The following is an 18,435-nucleotide window of genomic DNA, read 5'->3' as shown; positions in this document are numbered from 1 at the left end:
ATGCATTTTTGGAGTAGGACAAGCAGGCCTGTCATTTCAGTGGGGTGACATTTAGTTATCAGGATGGGGGGACAGACCAAGCATGAGGAACATCTTCCTTTGTTCCCTGAGGGGACAGCAACCTTTTTGTGCAGACCACTAAAGCACTCTGTCTAATACCATCCTAGGGTTTTGTTGCACTGAATAAATAAGGCTATACTGCTTTCCTTCCTCAAGGCAGGACTGGGAGATGCTGTGATGCCTCTGCCATAGGCAGCACCTGTGGACAGCTGGCAGTCTTGAACCACTAATTCTCCATAAAGCTTGTTGGAAAAAAATGAGACTTGGGGAGGGATCTAAAATTTGCTCATTTCACAGAGCACAGCAGCTTCTATCCCACAGGGTGCTGCAGAATGGGCTCAATGCTGAGCCACAACAGCCACCAGCCTTCCCATTTAATGTAACACACCAAGGAAAACCTCCTGGTTTATGTGCTTTCTGCCTGGGAGCTTGTATACATCCAAATTGCAGCTTTTATATATTGGGAAGAGGTTTTTGTGTGTCTAAAGAGAGGTACGTGGGAGAAGGCTGGGAGCTGGGCTGCTCCTCCATTCACACCGCGGTCACTTACATCCCCTCTCTTTCAGAAGAAACCTTCAAGGTTCTACTCCTGAAATCTTCAAGGTTGTTTTCTGCCGTCACACTCTGAGATCAAAGCCAGGACCACACTCTTCCTCCTGCATCTCCCCCTCTGTCAATTTCACTTTCTCGGTGAATAAATGAAAATAAATAAATTTCTGTCTATTTCAGAAACAAATAAATAAACAAAATTCTGTATATTTCAAAAAATATAAACATCTGTCCATTTCATAAATAAACAAATAAATTTCTGTCTATTTCAGAAATAAATCAATTTCTGTCAATTTCACTTTCCCAGATCAATTCACAAGCAAATCTACACCTACGTTATCTCAATGCGAAGGACCTTCCCGGCCCGGGGAAGGCGAGAACACAACCGCGGCTGCCCCGGGCCAGGCTCAGGGCAGGCGCAGCGCGGAGCCGGGGCCGCCCGGGCCAGGGGGATCGCGGAGCCGGGGCCGCTCGGGGCTGAGGGAGCCGGGGCCGCCCGGGCCAGGGGGATCGAGGAGCCGGGGCCGCTCAAGGCGGGGGCAGCGCGGAGCCGGGGCCGCCCGGGCCAGGGGGATCGAGGAGCCGGGGCCGCTTGGGGCTGAGGGAGCCGGGGCCGCCCGGGGCTGAGGGGACCGGGGCCGCTCAGGGCGGGGGCAGCGCGGCCGCGCCGGGCCCGTCCCGCCCCCGGTTGGCGATTGGCGGCGCTGCGGCGGGGCGGGGGCGGGCGGCGCGCAGGGCCGGCCGGGCGGCAGCAGGTGGCTGCGCTCTGCTCCGCGCCGCTCCGCGCTCCCGCCTCGCCTCGCCTCGCCTCGCCTGCCTCTCCTCTCCTCTCCCCGCCGCCTCAGCGCGGCCCCGCCGCCGCCAAGACGCCGCGGGCCGTGCTCCGAGTGAAGAATGGGGCGGCCAAGCTCGCCAAGCCGCCCGCGGCCGCGGGCGAGACCCCCGGCGGCGCCCCCGGAGCCGGGCTCTTCATGGAGCGGTCGCAGAGCCGCCTCAGCCTCTCCGCCTCCTTCGAGGCCCTGGCCATCTACTTCCCCTGCATGAACAGCTTCGACGAGGAGGACGCGGGTACGGGGGGCCGGGGAGCACCGGGGGGCGGTGGTTCCCGGGGCTGTGTGTCTGGGCAGGCGAGGGTGGGTGTGCTCCGTGTCAGCGCCATCCCCGACCCCGCCGGGGGTTCATCCGCGCGGGTGTCCGAGGGATGCTGGGGACCGCTGGATGCGGGTGCCTGTGGAGGTTAAAACTGGGAATGTGCTCCAGCGGTGGAACACGCTCCGGCTGCCGATCGATAGGAAACACGGGTTATTTGCAAATGGAGCGGCTCCCGCTCCATCCTCCTCTGTGAGAATGAAGGGCAGAGCTCAGGGAGGAGGCGTCCATCCTGCCGGGTGGTGTGTCCGCTCTGATTTATACACCCTCAACTCTCGGGCTGATCGTTCCCAGGGGTTGTTAGCGCCGTACACCGTGCTGCTTTTGGAGAGACGAATAATGGGATTCCGTTTAAATGAGGGCAGAGTAAATCCCAAAACAATAAGCTTTTCAGAATGGATGCAGTGATTTTTTTTTGCCGGCATCAGAAAGACCTTTCTGGCCTCAGACTGGTGGTGGTGGTCATAAAATGCGACCAAGCTTATAAAAGAGGGGCACTGGTAGGGAAAAGTAGGAAAGGCATTGGGTTGAAGGGGCGAGGAAGGGTGGTGGGAGCTGGGGAAGGTGCGGGGAGTAGAGGGCAGCACAGCCGCTGCGTGGGTAGGGAGACAGGGAGGGAGGGCGTGCGCGGGAGTGGATGGAGAGCGGTCGGTCTGAGAGCCCTCTGTCCATTCCCGGCGCATCCCTGCGAATTGAGGGGTGTTTTTCCCAGTGCACACTGCACTAGGGACTGAACCTGTGAGTCTTGTGAGTGGCAAATAATAAAAAGTTGGTAACTAAGGCGTATTTTAACGCTGACTGTCATGGTTGCATCCCTCAAAATGCCGGCATGCTCCTTTGTCTAGTGGCTCATCCCAAGATGTGCAGATGCCAGCAGGAATACATCAGCCCGCCAGCTGCTACACCTGTAACGATGTTGTTTTTAAAGGAGTTGACGTAAGAATCAATTCATCATCTGTGTGATTAACCTAGACTTGTCATCAGCATCATGCAGGGGTGGCAGGCAGAGGATTGTCTCCTCCAACAGATGTAGTTTAAAAAATTTTTGTCTAAAAATTTTGCTGATGATTTATTTGCACTTCAGATTTGGCTGGAATGCTGAGGAGTGTACAAGACAATAACGGGAGCTTTGGGAAGTCTCAGCGCTGTTGCTTCAGGAATGATTGATAGTGAGACATGCTCAAGTATGAGAACCCAGCACAATGCCTGGGACAGCATTTCATTCCCTGGTGTCCAGCCCCTCCTGCCCTGAGCAAGGTGATAGTATAGGTGAATGCTTCCTCTTCCAGCGCTTAAAAAAAATGTTTTTGTGCTGAATTTTATTTCTTCACGCTTAGTGAATGTTCATGATTGAATGTTAATAAGCTGCTCTTAATACAACACAAGTACTTGTCTCTGAATTAAATAAATCTCCAATTAAAACCTCATTCTCCAGCAGCTTATGGGCAGATCCTGCCTGTGTGAGTTGTCTGGTCAGTGAAGCTGCTCAGGGTGGATTCAGTGCGATGGGGATGTTGCAGTGCTGCTCCTGTATTTCGTGCCTGTGAGTGTGTGCTCAGACATGTATGAGCTACCAGCCAGGAGGAACGTGTGCTGCTTTTTATTTTTGGTCTTAAAACTACAAGTGTGTAATTTTCTCAAGCAAGTAGATTACATGAAAGAGAAATTATAAGAGAAATGCTGAAATTGTGCCAGATAAGATTCTATATTATTCATACCCATGCATGCTTCTGAAATAGTGAGAGATTCTGATCAGTTTGGGTTGCAGCATGATTTCTGTCAAAAAAATAGATCTCGATAGCTCATTCAGGGAGATGAATACTGCACTTGGCAAGATGTTCTCTATAGGAGGAGGCAGAAAAAAATGAAATTGATCCCAGGGGCATTGACAAAGTAAACAATCCTATTTCAAACAGACACATCATCCATTTTGTCTGAAGCTGAGAACCACATCTTTAAGAGAATAGCCGTCCTACAGAGAAAGGAGAAGAGCTGATAAATGACCAAGCTTAAGGGAAATGTGACGTTTTCCTCTGGTAGGGGAAAACAGCCTAATGATCGTTTAAATCTACAAGCAAGAAAAATTCTTGAGGTGTTTCATTTAAGTTACTATGGGTGGGTAATATCAAAGGAGCCTAAAAGGAAATTTACAGATGTGCTGAGAGCCGTGGCCGTATTTGGGCAGTGGTAACAACACCTCTGGCTTCCAGTGTTTCACCCTTTTAGTCTGGAAAAATGACTCTGCTTTTGAAAAATACAGAGTATACTTTTACTTATACAATATTTCCCTTCCTGCCATGGCTCTTCTTTGCGGTCTACCTTGTGGACATAAGGTGAAAAGACTCTCCTCATCTTCCACAATTCCTTTGCCTGGTAGACCTGCAGTGTGTCTGGACGGGGTTCTGAGCAGTGAATCTGGGTGCAGATAATCTCTTCATGTGCAGAAGCAGGCAGCCAGTGGAGGCAGGAAGGCAACAGAGCAAGAGACAGGATCACATTTGAGTGCTTCCAGAGCATGAGGGTGGTGGAGTTTCAGATATTTCATGTCCATGTGTCTCTCCAAAGAGGTGGATGTAGACTTCAGGGTTCCAATACCCTTTTCATTCCTCAGCTGCATCTACAAAAGAAGATGCTCTGAGCAAATGTGGAGCTTTTTTTGCCAGGAAGTTGCAGTGGGGCTTTGAAATAGCCAAAATGCACTCAGCAGATCAAGGACTTGGGTTAATAACTCTTTTGATCTCAGCATGGTAATGTTGCTGGCCTTCCTGCTGGCTGGGTGCCACTGTCTTCGCTCCACTGAGGTCCCCAGCAATGTCAGTGAAGTTTAAGGATTTTTAAACTGCAGTTATTATCAGAATAATTGTTGGTTTAACTTATGCAAATGTCTATCCTACATTTCAGTTGTGGAGCAGTAGAGTAAGAGGAGGTAAAAGTCAGTCATGCACTCTTTGTGGGCACATTTCTAGAATGCCTGTTTCTGACACAAATCTTGTGAACACAAATCTGAGCTTTTCTGAGGATCTGCCATACGTTTGGTCTTGGCTGGAATCAGCTGTTTGGAATGCTGATATTCCTGTGGGAACATGTCAGAAGGAACCAAACTGCTGAGGACTGAACCTGCCAAGTGACAAGTGCGTGTAGGTTAATAACAGGATCCATGATGGCTGTGGGCACATGCATTGTAGGCAGCTTGTGGTGCACCTGGGTGCAGCTCATAATGAAAGCTGAGGGAATGGGGTGTGTGAAATCCCTCTTTGACTGATGGTGGCCTTAGCACAGCCCTCCCCAGTTCAGGATGAAGGTCATCCTTAAGGCTAATGGTGTGGAGGAGAACCATTTTTGTTGGGCGTGAGGTTTGGAAACGTGGCTGAAGCAGAACAGAAAGTAAGGATTTTGAAGAGAGTACCAATAACCGACTTAGAGCTGCACATGCAGACTAAGCAGGCTTTGAGCAGGGGAGAGGAGGTGGTTTGAGTAGCTGGGACAGTTGATGTGGCAGTGCTGAACCCACTGGGAGTTGGGAAGTCAGAAGCAGTGCTCGGCTCTGGAGGGGTGACAGCTTCCAGACCAGGACCCTGTGTACTGCAGAGGACAGGAGCTACACCTAAAGAAAGACAGGTAGGTAAATGCAAAAAAACACTGGAAGGGATGGGGTTTCCTTTCTTGTGCCTAAACTGCAGGATCCAGCAGCGCTGTTCAGGTCTGGGTGTGTGCTCCAGCTGTGCTGTGGCCCAGGTGGGTGAGACCCTGCAGTGCACCAGCTCCTTTCATCCTACACCCCGGTTTTCTATGGAAGGACACCTGCTTGCACTGACAGAAGGCATCTGTAGCATGCTCTGACAGGGATGCAGATTTGGATGTCTGGAATTGTAGCCATGGGTCACACTGCCCATGCAGCTACCCTGGAATCCAGATCCAGCTTGAGCATCTGCACCAGGTTCCTTACACAAGTGTGAGGAGCAGGACTGCTCTGGTCAGGCAGCAGGGGAAGGCACAGAGCAGCTCTGAGGGACTGGCAAGTGTCCCCTCCCTGGTCAGGACCTCAGCACAGGGACTGCCCATCTTGGCAGACCCCTGTCCTTGCTGCAAGATGGGAGAATCAAATCGTGTCTCAGCCAGCTGGAACCAAGTGTCTGGCAGAGAGAAAATGGTTTCCAAAGTCAAAATGTCTCCTAGATACTGACAGTGAGCCTTCCTTGTGTCAGCTGCTCATTCAGAAAAGAGTTGAATTAGAGATAAAATTCAGCCCAGGCTGCTGCTTTCACACATTATAAAGTACTGGCAGAGGCACTGTGTTACGATCAATTGCTTTGAAGAGAAACTATGTGAAATACAAATTTAATGGATTGATAAAAAACATTTAAACTATTGTGGTGTAAGAAGGGGCTGTGGATATTTAGGTTAGTTTAGGATATTCTTGTGTTTGGGTTTTATGTATTGAACTTCCTCATAATTTTAAACATTGACCTGCTCTATAATTTCAAACATTAAGCGTTACAAAGCTATTAAATAGAGAGAGCCCCTATGTGTGTTTTCATGTTGCCATGGATATATCTCAGTTGCAGCACTGTATTGGGGTACATATGGTTTAAAAGAAAATTATGATTCAAGACTTAACTAGTCCATTTTTACTTTTTTTTTATTTTTTAATATAGCCCAAGTGTGTTAAGTCCTTTTTGTGCTTACTTTGGGTTTGCTTCATCCAGAGTTAATTTTTGGAGCTCTGGAAGCCTCTAACCAGTTTTGTTAGTTGTTTGTAAGATAGGTAGCTGTGCTCATGTGGCAGACACGTAGGGAACAGGGGAAATTATACATCCATCTGGAATGTTAGCTATTTTTTAATAAATGTTTTATAAATGATTGGATAGTTTATTCATGCAAAGATTGCCCCTAGAGCTCACTTGGGCATGCATTGCCAGCTCTCTTGGTTGGTGCAGGAGGCAGTAAAATCCAGGGCTTTTCTCTGTTCTTGCACAGTAAGGAGTGCATCTTTGGCTGTAGGTTATCCTGGTGATTGTAAGAAATGCCTCTCTCCCTGCTGGGCACATTCTAGCTCAAGGTAAACATGTTTATTTCATAAATGGATTAAGTTGAAATAAAAAAATGAGAACAGTTCTGGAAGAACTGTAAGGAAATTGTATGAAAGGGACCAGCAGCCTGGAAGAGGAGGCTGTGGGTAAGACCTGCAGAGGCTGGTGATCCAGACCTGGTTATGAGATAATCCCGATCCCAAATACAGCGACTGATTCTTTACCTGGTCAGGCAGAGCTGAGCAATCCTCGCTGTCCCTTCCCTGCCCTGAGCACTGGAGCAGCTTTCTGCTCTCAGGCCCTGCTGCTGCTGCACGTGTGCTCAGGGGAGCGCAGGTACAGATAACAACAGGTTTTGTCTTCAGTGGCCATGGGAGGCTGAGAATGAGTCAGCACGAGGCGCAAGCGATTGGAAACCTTGTCCTTGTTTGTGTTGCTCTCGGTGCTGTGACTGCACGTGAGAGCCGCGGTGCTGGGCCAGGTTCTTGCTGTGCCTGTGGAAAGGCAAAGCAGGATGTCAGCGTTGCTCGTGGTCCGTGGCAGAACCCGGCAGATGGGGACCGTGGGACAGATGGGCGAGCGCGGGGAAGGGTGACGTGGCATCGGCCAGGGCTCAGCGTGCCAGGCTGCCTTCCTGGCCCACCAGCTGCTCCCCGTTGCTGTCCCCCATGGCGCATCCTGCAGAGCCCTCCAGCACCCCCCGACCGGCAGCGTCCGCCTGTGCCGTGCTGGGAATTGTTAGAAATGCTGATGTAAGGTGGAGGAAGAGCAGCAGCTGCTAACCCAGGGAGCTCAAGCACTGTGCCACAAAGTGCTGCCTAGAAGTTTCCTTGGTGGTCAGCAGGGTGTGGGTTTACAGGGGAGAGGGATGTGGATGGGGTCATGGGCCGTGATGGTGGCGCTGCTGTCCCCTGAGCTTTTGCAGCGCACACCTGCAGCCATGGGGAGCACAGTGTGGTGTCTCCTTCCCTGGAAGGTGGCCTGATGTACTTCTAGGTATTCAGAGGATGATGCTGAGTTCAGCTGTGTGTGCAGGAGTTGTTGAGGGTGGGTTAGATGTGACCCCTGCCAGCCACAGAAAAAGGATGTCTCTTTCTCTTATTCTGCTGTCAGCTAGTTTCCAAGTAGAAGAATCTGTCCCTGGAAAGCTTTCTATCTAGGAGACACTGTTTTTTTACAGCTTCTATTTCATGTGCAGTTAATTCTAATGCAACATTTATTAATTCAAAAGCACTCTGTTCTCCAGGCAAAAAAAAAAAAAAATTATCTTTGCTCTGTCAGATTCTTGCATCAGGACAAGTTGTGAAACGCTGTAGCTACTTTGCTTCAACATTCCTGTTTGACAGAATGTGTGGATCTGCTTTGTGTAGGGAAGAATTAAGTTTGATTGGAGTAGTTGTCTCGAGGAATAATTTATCTGTGCAATTGTTTTCTGAAGCACTATTTGCTTATATTTGAATGCCTTCAGTTAGATTAGAAATGTGAACAATTTAATTTAGGAAATGGTCTGTAAGTCATTGATGGTTTTAGTGGGGCAGTGAGACCTGACTCACTCAAGGCTCTCAGCCCTGCCGTCTCCTCCTCTCTCCCACAGACATCTGTTGAGAAGCACCATTAACATATTTGAATAAGGATTTCTGCTCCTCTGCGGAAGTGTTCAACACATTTTGAATATCCCATCTATCCAGATGATGTTCCTTGGGATTTGGTTTTATTTTCTGGGAGGTTGCTATACTGTATGACAACACGTGTCACAACTGGGGTTCTGCAGCACAATGATCCATCAGTTGTGCCATTGCTTAAGTCATCTGCTGATGACACACAAATTAGGCACTCTCTGCTGTCTGTCAAACCATGCCTTGAAATCTGCATTTAAGTTTTGTCCTTGGCTTGGCTTTTGCAAAGCAGCACACTTGTAAAGGCTGAGTAGCCCTGATACAGCCTCCCCACATGGGGGTACAGCAAGCTCTGTAGCCTGACCTTATAGTCAGATCCAGCCACAGTTAAATCACTGAGATGGATAATGTTCCACCTTTGTGCCATCAGGGTGTTCTATCAGCTTTGTCCAAAACACAGAGCACTCATACAGCCTTGCAGAAACCAGTCTAAAATGTCTGAGTGCTCAACAATTTGGAGAGTACACTGTGTACAGAGGTAAATGACACATTTTTCTCAAAACTGTTTTGTGACTAAGAGAAATTTAAGCTATTGTCTGTGTCCTTATTCTTGCAAATGTAGAGGTAGAGGGGTCACTTATATCTGTTCCCTAAGTAACTAATCTCCTCCTAATCAGAAGAATAGTTTAGCCTAAAATTTAGCTTAAATCTGAATAGAAATAGAGGATTGCTATTGCATTGCTCCCGGCAACATGGCAAGCAATTGATCACTGCTCTTCAAAGCAACTCTTCAAATCACAAAGCTGTTCCTTCTTGTGCCAGTAATTCCAAGCCAAGAAATGGCTCTAATGACAGCCAGTGCTGCCTGGCGTCCCTCTCCCTCCTTTTGCTGTTTGGACCAAAGAAACCTGATGGATGGTTTTGTTTTCGTCAGGTGTTTTGGTTTTTTGTTGGTCTTCTTTTTTGTTGTTGAGGGGTTTTTTTTGGTTTTGTTTTTTTTTTTTTTTTGAATAAAGCAGTTTTCCAAATGTTGGCCCTCTTGCTGGATTTGGGATTGTGCAGGAGGAGCAGGGTGGTCAGAGCCCTGGTTGCTGTGCTGTCTGCCCCCTTGCAGTGAGGAATATCTGTTTCCCACACTTTGTATGCAGTATTCCTGTAAATACACACTCTTGCTCCTGGCTAACACTCAGGGTATGATCCATGCTATTTTCCAGATCATTCCCAGCATGAGTGCTGTTGGCTACTCATTCCCTTTCTGGCATTTGTATGTTAATTTTTTCAGTGCTCTGAAATTACTGGTTTTTACATGTGCCTTTAGTGATTTTCTTTGTGTTGATTTGGAGGGTTGAGCTTTTTCATCCCATGGGTATTGGTCTGAATTCAATATCTGTTTAGAAAGACCCGTGCTTATGGGATATTTGTAGGATTGGGAGGTGAGGTAAATGTAATAAGATGCTTTGTCCCCTGGGCTCCAGGAATGCAGCAATGTTTGTGGTTGAATTTGGGCGCTGGAGGAGATGCTCTGTAACTGAGGTGAAATGCAGCATCCTTGAAGACCTTTGAGTTGAGAGTGGGCTGTTTTGTCGGGCACCTTCTCATCACTTCATTCTGTGATGCTCAGGTCAAGGGGCTGCCAGGCTGTCATTCCCAGTTAGCAGCTGCAATGAGGATAATAGTGGTTCTTACTGTGCTTCACATTGGTGACATCTGATTTGAGAAGTTACAGTCTCTGTGCCCAAGGAACAAACACATGGCCGTGTCCCTCTCTGGAGCTGCCCATCCTCTGAGGAGCAGCAGCTCGGCTCTTGGTGGGCTCAGACTTGCAGAGTGATCCAGCAGCAGTGTCACCAAGGGACAGGAGTGTGGGACAGGCTGCCCCTCGCTCAGCTCCCTGGGCCGTGTGGATGAGGCTGACATTTCCCAGTGGTGACAGTTTCCCAGTGGTGTGGGACTTTTGCCAGCTGCCCACCAGCAGTATGCATATTTACAGTTAGCAGGGAATGTATCCTGCCACGTGGATGGAAAACATGTTAATTGTGTCGCAGCCAAGATGTCTAAGAAGATTAAGATTTTTTTTTTCCCGTGTTGTAAATCCATCTCCTTGTTTAGCACTTTTCAGCATCCTGGGAGGATTGTGTGGATGGGTTTTTCTTTTTTTTTTCTTTTATTTTTACTATTCACCTTTCTTTTCTTGTATTTTATGCATGTTATCACAGCTCCGGTGAAAAGTTAGGAAACCTTCACTCAAGATTGTAAGGCGGCTGCTTTATATCCATATTTGTGTTTTAATCAGATTGTCAGAAGAAAAAAAAGGGAAGGCTTTTCCTTTCTAATGCCTGTTGGATTTCCAGCTGCTGTAGTTGATTAATTCCTGAAAGTATCATGACAACTCAGACCCAGTAACTTTCCCTGTCCCTTACATTCAGGTTGTGCTGCTGTCCCTCTGCTGAAGCTCTGCTGCCTCCTGCCCTGAGACCTCTCTAGCCTGTGGAATTAGAGTAACTGCTCTGCAGAGCCCTTCCACCTTTATAGCAGTTTAAATTAAATTCACAATAAGGGTAGACAGTGCTCCAGACTAACTTTTGAAGCTTGTCAGTATTCTGCTTTCCCCCAGATCCCTCCAAAGCAAAAGGAATTGCAGGAATTGCTGTCACAACCCACTGTTGCATTTCAATGGTGAATTTGGTATGTTTGCCAAAAACCCAGGCATTTTTGTGTGAGTTGCTCCCCACACATCTGTCTTTATGGATCGCATAGTCCACAGTATATCCCCTCCAGATACAGGATTTTTGTTGTAATGTAAGAAAAGAGGAAAGGCTTAGATCACATTATCTAATGTACCTTGAGATAAAACCAAGCATTCTGCCATGAGCAATTTCTACAAGAGTCAGTGCTTGTTTTAAATATTAAATGTGCAAAGTTGAGCTTTCTCAAAAATGCTTATGAATCTGGTATTTGTTGAAAGTGAATGGGATTTGGGGCTGTGTCTGCTTTTGGCAGTTCCCAAGATCACCCCACCCCTCTGCAAGTGTAGGGCTGAGTCTTCTGCCCTGGCTGTGCAAAGCCAGCTGGAGCAGAGGAGCAGACCCTCCCTGGGAACCCTGCAGTTCAAGAAGTTGAACTTGGATGGGGGAGTGTAGCATTCACATTCTCTGAAAAAATCCCTTCACCCAGGACTTTTCTCCTGGGAAGCTGAGAAGCCTCAGAGAAAAGGAAAGCAATTCTTATCTCATTTGCTTCTCCTGTGTTGTGCTCATATTGTGTTTGAAGATTGTTTACCACAGGTGATTGTTTCATTGGATTCTGGAGTGAGTTGTTTTGACTCATTGGCCAATTAGGGCCAAGCTGTGTCAAGAGTCACAAGTTTTCATTATTAGCTTTTTAGCATTTTAGTAAGTTTCGTTTCTGTATTCTTTAGTATAGTACAGCATTCTTTAATATAATATAGTATCATAAAGTAATAAATTGTCCTTCTGAGAACATGGGGTCAGATCCATCATTCCTTCCTGCCTTGGGGGACATTCCCAGCAGATACAATAGGGGAGCATTGAGAACGCTGGTGTGGAAAGCAGGGCAGGCAGCGCTGAAAGTGGGCGTGCAGGCCAGCGCTCAGCCTGGCAAACAGAGCCTGTTAAATCAGGGTGATTTATGGAGCAGTGGCTGTTAAAAGCTTCCTCGTGCACTTTAGGAAGCGGAGCTGCCAGATTGGTCAAACTCCAATGCCCAGACAGTTTGAATTGGCTGCCGGCTGCGGGAACAAGCGTGGCAAACTCGCACAGCCGCTTCCTCCTGCCTTTGCAGGCTGCCACATCGCTGCTGCTGCTCGCCAAACAGACAGTGTCAAAATGTTACGTGCTATGAGGACATTGCCATGGCAACCTTAGCATCCCATGACACCCGTTCTCCTGCTGTGGTGTCAGCGCAGGCTGTCGTCGATGTACTTTCCTCCTCCATCTGGGGCCTTGAGGAGGGCTGTGGTACGGGATCATGTGGATTTCTTCAGTTGTGGGGCTGAGGGTGGAGGAGAGGCTCTCTCTGGGCTTTTGGGTGCCTTAAGTAAGGCAATGATTCCTTCCTTTAGCGTAGCAACGCTCTCATGATCATGGTTGGGCTCAAAAGCACCTGGATCTGCTTTCTGCTGCGCTGAGGAAGCAGCTTTCCCTCCATCAGATGGGACAGCTGCAGTAGCTGTGCCCTACCTGGCATCAGAGCACCACACTCCTGTTAGGCAGCTCTGAGATCACTCAGTTTGGACAGACACTCTGGTCTTGCTTTGGGACATCCTTTCAGCCCAGAAAAGCCTGTTGCTGATGTCCATCTGCAGCCTGCTGGTCTGCTCCCTCCTCCCCTTGCTTAGCAGGAGCCATCAGCTGCCCTGGGCTGGTTTTGGACCCTGCCTCACACCTTTGGGTGGAGTTTCCTCCATGGCTACCTGGAGGTTTCATCATGCCTTGATCAATGTTTTGAACTTGCCTAAAAAATATTTCAGTTTTTGCTGCTACCTCTGTGTCTCGCCAGGATTTTCAGTATTCCCCAAGGTTTATTTTCCCCTTGTCTTCCTATATTTCTGTATTTCTGCCAGGTATTCCAAAATTAGCATCATAGTTTTTTTCCACACATGTTTATTGGCTCTTTTCCCTTGACATAGGGAAAGCTGTTCTCAATATAAGCTAGAGCTTTGGCGAGAAATAACAAAGGTGGAGATGTTTCCTGTATGGCAGCCTGTAGACCTTCCACCAGTGCACGTTTCTGACTCCTGCTTGGTATTTTATTAGAGCAGGAGAGAGATCTGGGGTTAGTTATTGTGCACGTGAAGTTTCTGCAAATGGCAAGGGCAAAGAGATATTTAAATAAGGATTTGCCTGCCCAGTGTGAACAGGCTGTGGATGTGCAATTCAAGGAATGTGGGTACACAACAAAGATGTTTTTCACACAGTGGTGCTTCAGCATAAAGGGATCATCTATGATGGAACCCAGACCTTATGATCTTCACATCTGGTCGAAAGGGTCTGAGAGGCTAAATGTGAGGTGTGAGACAGTACCTGTTGAGGCTAGGGGAAGGAGCAGGACTTGATTTTTCAATAATTTCTGTTTGTCCAGACCTACTTCTGAACTGTTTCACAACAATAATTCTCAGCTCTCCTGTCTTGCCCAGTGCTCTGCTTTGAGTCGTGCCAGAGTCCCAAGTTAATCATTCTGTAAATTTGTTTTTCATCTGTTTCCACTGAATTCCTGGCATCTGCCTAGTAACAGGAGTAGGTCTGTTCCTGTGACCTGGCTGCTCAGTCTCTTCAGAAACACTTTTACTGCTCCTGCACAGGAGACACTGCTATGTCCTAAACTCAGTTTTTCCCAAGACCCAATCCAAGCCAAGTGCCTCTAAACCTGGCATCGTGTGGGCCCTATTTCAATATTTTTCTATTTCTGTCTCAGTACTGCCTGGCTTACCTACTAAAACACTCTATGAAATATTGCATGGTTGGTTGAGGCAAAATCTGGCTTGTTGCTCTAGGAATAATACCAGGCAAATTATCCACAGTCCATTTTATTTGGTGAATTTGACTGTTTTCACAGTCTGTTCACTGCAGCTGTCTGCTGCAGAATGGCAGCAAGCTTGTTGGACAGAGTGACTGTAAAAATCAGGAAGTCTTATTTCAGGCCATAATTTTGTTTAATTTCCTGAAATGTAGAAAGCTGTATATTTTCTAAAACATCTTTGCTCTGGAGCTCTAAGGCTGGGTTTCCAAAGATCGCCCATACAGGGTATGCATACCTGCATGAAGAATGTTGGTGAGAGGGTTGAATCCTGAAGCAGGGACAACATGATGGTCTGAAAATGCTTCACTGAGCAAAATATTAATAATTTCACAGGCTTGTGCCAGTTTTGTTAAGAATGTGCTTTTATATACAAGCTGAGCAAGACAGGAGCATTCTGTGAATATCAGTTATGCAGATTAAAGCAGCATTTGGCATCTGATACTCAGTTAATACTCAGTTAATGGTTTGAAAACTGGATTTTGCCTGCTTTAATGCTAAACTACTATGTCAGGAAAGATTATCAGCCTGTTATTTCAGTTTACAAAGAGGGGGCATAAAAAGCTTAACATTTTGATATAAGTACATCTTGGAGGGTTTAGGCATCATAAAAGGTTTGGTGACCTGTTCTTTTAACTGCTTATAGTCTTCAAATTTGAGAGGAAATTGCGGTCAAAAGTGAACATTTTATAGCCTGCTGATCTGAAGAGTCAACCTGCGTTTTCCTCTTGACATTCCTCTGCTTAGTCCACTAAGGCTGCAGTGCAGGAAGGGGGAAAAGAGCTGCAGAACTAGGACAGACTTGGGGTATATTTAACAATGTTCTATTTCGATGTGACAACAGCTATCGAACACCTACAAGATTGCAAACTGTGATTCACTCGGAAGCTGATATAACTGATGTCACGTTGTATTAATAGCTACAGAATTGTAACTGCTTTTAGCACTGAGATTCATTAACAGCCTCTACAAACACTCTTGACAATCAGTTGAAAACCTGAAAATATTAGGTGTATGTAAAAATGGATTATGCCATAAAGGAACCTCCCTGTGCTGCCAAATGTGTTTACAGCAAGTTCTTGAGGGTGTTATGCATAATGATTCCTCTTCATCACTTTCAGGAGGTCTTAGTGATAGCAAAAGGTGTTTGAGGACTGATCCACACGCTAAATTAATTAGGAGCTGCTGATCTAATGGGGTTGCATGATGTGAGTGCATTTGGGGATTATGGTGTCCGTGGCATTTTTCTTGGCATGTGGAAGCTGCACAACCTTCCTGCATAGTGCTGATGATATCTTGGAAGGTATTTGTTCCTTCACCTGTTTTAGCCGCACATTTTGGCTTCAATGGGTGTGGCAAACCATGCCTGGACAGAACTGTCCAGGGAATACCAAGTGCAGGGAGTTCTGCTCCCCTCTGAGCTGACAGCCATGTCTGAGGGGATGGAAGAGAAGGAAATGGGTGTGGAAGAGAAGGAAATGTTCAGTTCCTTCTATCCTTGAAGATACTGATTTAGTAGCTGGCAATGGTAGCATATAATGGCCCTCTCCAGCCTCTGTTGGCTCTCCTCTGGGCTGAATGAGCTGGCTGCTCTTCCAGGCTCTTCATGAACTCATCTCTTCATTACGCACATGTGGTTTTAAGCTTTGCATCCCCTGCATGACAGGTCGGGACACGGTTGTAGAAGTGAAATGAAGACTGAGATGCAGGAGAGGAAGTGTTCAGGGTGACATTTGCTCTGTCAAGTTGTGTAGTCAAGCTTGTCACTGGGAGTGAATGTGTGGACGTGTAAAGCTGGGCTGACATTTCCAGTGCTCTGGGTGTTTCTGAGAGTTGTTCCATCAAGATTGGCCACCTACTTCCCTCAGTTCCTTCTTTCCTATATATCACAGTACTTCTCTTCCTTTTGACCATGAATAATTGCCTTTCCTTTAAGTTTTCAGGTGATATCTGCTCTCATTCATCTGAAATCAAGTTTTGGCATCTCTCATTTGGATGTGACCTTACTTTTGGTGGCCTGTGACTCTTAGGCTGTGGTGTGCTGACTTCTGGATATGGAGTCTTCTGAGACTGGTAGGAAAGGTTGGCTCAGGACGCAGCAAAATTGCAAATAACAGTACTTTGAAACCAGTACTGTCTGCCAAGCATGCAAAGCTCTGTATTTGGAGAAGATGGAACCCTAAGCCCTTTTTTTCCTTTTTCATTGTTCTTTTTTATGAGATTGGAAATCTTGGTTTTGAGTACATTGTTAAATGGTCATTTGCCCTTCCTCCCCAGAGTTACAGGAAGTTGTTCAGATAATTAAGTACAGTTGATCATCTTCCAATAGCACTGTTTATATTTTAAATATCTCAATAGCAAGGGATTCATTGGGCACATAAAACAGCAAGTGATCAAACCACGTCTGGCTCAACATGTCTGTTGAAACAGCCTATGACAGTTAAGGAGTGTAATTAGCAAGACACATAGAATGGGATTGAAAAAAGATGTGAAAATAAGCAGAAGGATTTGAAAAGGATTAAGAATGTTAATGACAAACCAGTAGTTAAATGGTGCATGATTAATGACTGTAGAAGTAAAAGGTTGACTAAATATTGTGACTCTGTAATGGCTGCCCCAAAGTAATAGAAGAATACTCTGTTCAGAAGAATCCAGACCTGGATTTATATTGACACATATGCTGACTCTGGATTTAGACCTGTTTCTTAGACTTGGTTTAGGCATCCCCTGAGATGCCTTTCATGGTTGACTTGATGACCTGAGATTCCTCTTCCATCTTTAATATTGATGATCAGGATCAATATCTCACCACCCCACTGAAATGCTGAATCCCCTTCTGAACTGGACTGGCAGTTTGCAGCGTTTCAGTAAAGCTGTTCTGAGGAGCATCAGGCTCTGTGCTCAGTAGCTCCCAGCTTACAGAGTTTAGTTTTGTCTCTGAGCACTAAGTTGCTTTGATTTCAATAATTCATCTCCATCCAACTGTTTTATTGTCACTTGATTTATTAATGAGTTGACTCGGACACTGTCCTAGTGCTTTCTCACAGCTGAGTGAAACCAAGGGTTGTGCTAAGCACAGATTGTGTGAAAACCACACCATTTCAGCTGGCCCCGAGGGGCAGCATGGTTAGACTGATGTGCAAGAGCTGTAACTCCCAAACTACAACCTTGTTATCAGTAGCCCTTCCCAGCACTCATTCTCTCTCTCTCTGGTTGTAGGAGAACTTCAGATCATGCTTTCTTTTTTCTAGGATTGGATTGTGATGGTTAATTAGGTAATGTTTGTAGAACAGTGTACAAAACCTGCCAAGGGTCACTGTCCTCGCTGGTATTATTAGAGCTGGAGGAAGACTGCCAGAAGGTATTGATTACTTGGTAAAAATAAACTCTTCAAACTTCTTTGGGTTTTATTCATTGCTGCTTTTTATCTCGGCATCCTGCAAACATTTCAGAGGGTGGATTTGTTTGCCAGAAGATCAAAACAAAATGTTGACAACTACTGGTGCCAATTTGTAGCCTCCCGTGTGGGTGGCATCAGAGGAATTTGTGCAGTGCCCTGGGAAGTCTTTCGAGGCTCTGAATCCCCTTGGATCCTGGAACTGTTGTTTGAGCAAAGCTTCCAAGTGTCCAGGTGGGATAGCACACTGAGAACCAAGCACAAGAAGATCTCTTTGGGGCTTGTGAAACTCTATTGTGTATAGAAGCTTGTATAAACTTCCTGAAGCTGACATTTTGATTTCTTTAGTGAAGTCTGTCAATTAACTGAGTGAAGCTGAGCCTTGCAAGGTGCAGTTGGTGCTGTTGAGAGTGTTGTGTCTGGCTGGTGGGAAGGGCTCTGTGCCCTCTGTGTTTTCTAGTTCATCTCTCAGCCATGGTTTACACTTCTCACACACCTCACCGTGGAAAACAAAATGTCACACTTTGAATTCATTAAGCAGCTGTGACTGTTGAAAGGGAAAGCTGTTCCATATGACGGTTAAATACGGGGAAAAGTCACGGATCTGTAGCAGAAAATACATGGGAAAGACAAATATTGTGTAATGTTCAGAAGGGCCAAGTCATGCTTCATAAAGGCAAGTTTCTAAGGAGAATGGATACAACAGGAGGACAGTTCAATCAGGAATATGGGTTATGTGATAGAAGGAGGATGCATTATTCAGTCATGGATCCAGAGGAATAGAATTCAGGAGTGACTTCAAATCAAGTGTGGCCTTGTGGTTTCTCTGATGAAAATATACAGTTGGAGCAGAAGCAAAATGTTACATCCTTCTCCAAAACAGGCCAAGGACAAAGCACAGACCTCCAAACATCTGCATGTGTTCTGACCTAAAAATTGCTTCAGCAGGGAGACTAAACCAGGCTTTGGTGGAGACTGCAAAGTGCTTTCTGTGCATGTGTCAGACTTGCAAATGGGTTCACTTTGATTATCACAAGTCCCCTTCATGTTCATTCTGAGATGCTAAGCTTCTTTGAATGAATATTTGGCGAATGAGAAG

General features: G+C 46.5%; 1 protein-coding gene across 1 annotated transcript in view; it reads left to right on the top strand.

The window, feature by feature from the left end:
• The first annotated feature begins 1,340 nt into the window (after nt 1-1,340).
• RIMS4 (regulating synaptic membrane exocytosis 4) overlaps nt 1,341-18,435 on the top strand; it is a 56,063-nt gene continuing 38,968 nt past the window's right edge. Inside the window, exon 1 of the mRNA XM_064729710.1 lies at nt 1,341-1,677. Within this exon, the coding sequence (XP_064585780.1) occupies nt 1,581-1,677 (97 nt within the window). The 5' untranslated portion in view covers nt 1,341-1,580. The remainder of the gene's footprint in view (nt 1,678-18,435) is intronic.

Source organism: Zonotrichia leucophrys, chromosome 20 (assembly GCF_028769735.1).
Source record: "Zonotrichia leucophrys gambelii isolate GWCS_2022_RI chromosome 20, RI_Zleu_2.0, whole genome shotgun sequence".
NCBI lineage: Eukaryota > Metazoa > Chordata > Aves > Passeriformes > Passerellidae > Zonotrichia > Zonotrichia leucophrys.
The sequence above is the reverse complement of the archived record's forward strand: the minus strand, read 5'-3'. Positions and strand labels throughout refer to the sequence as shown.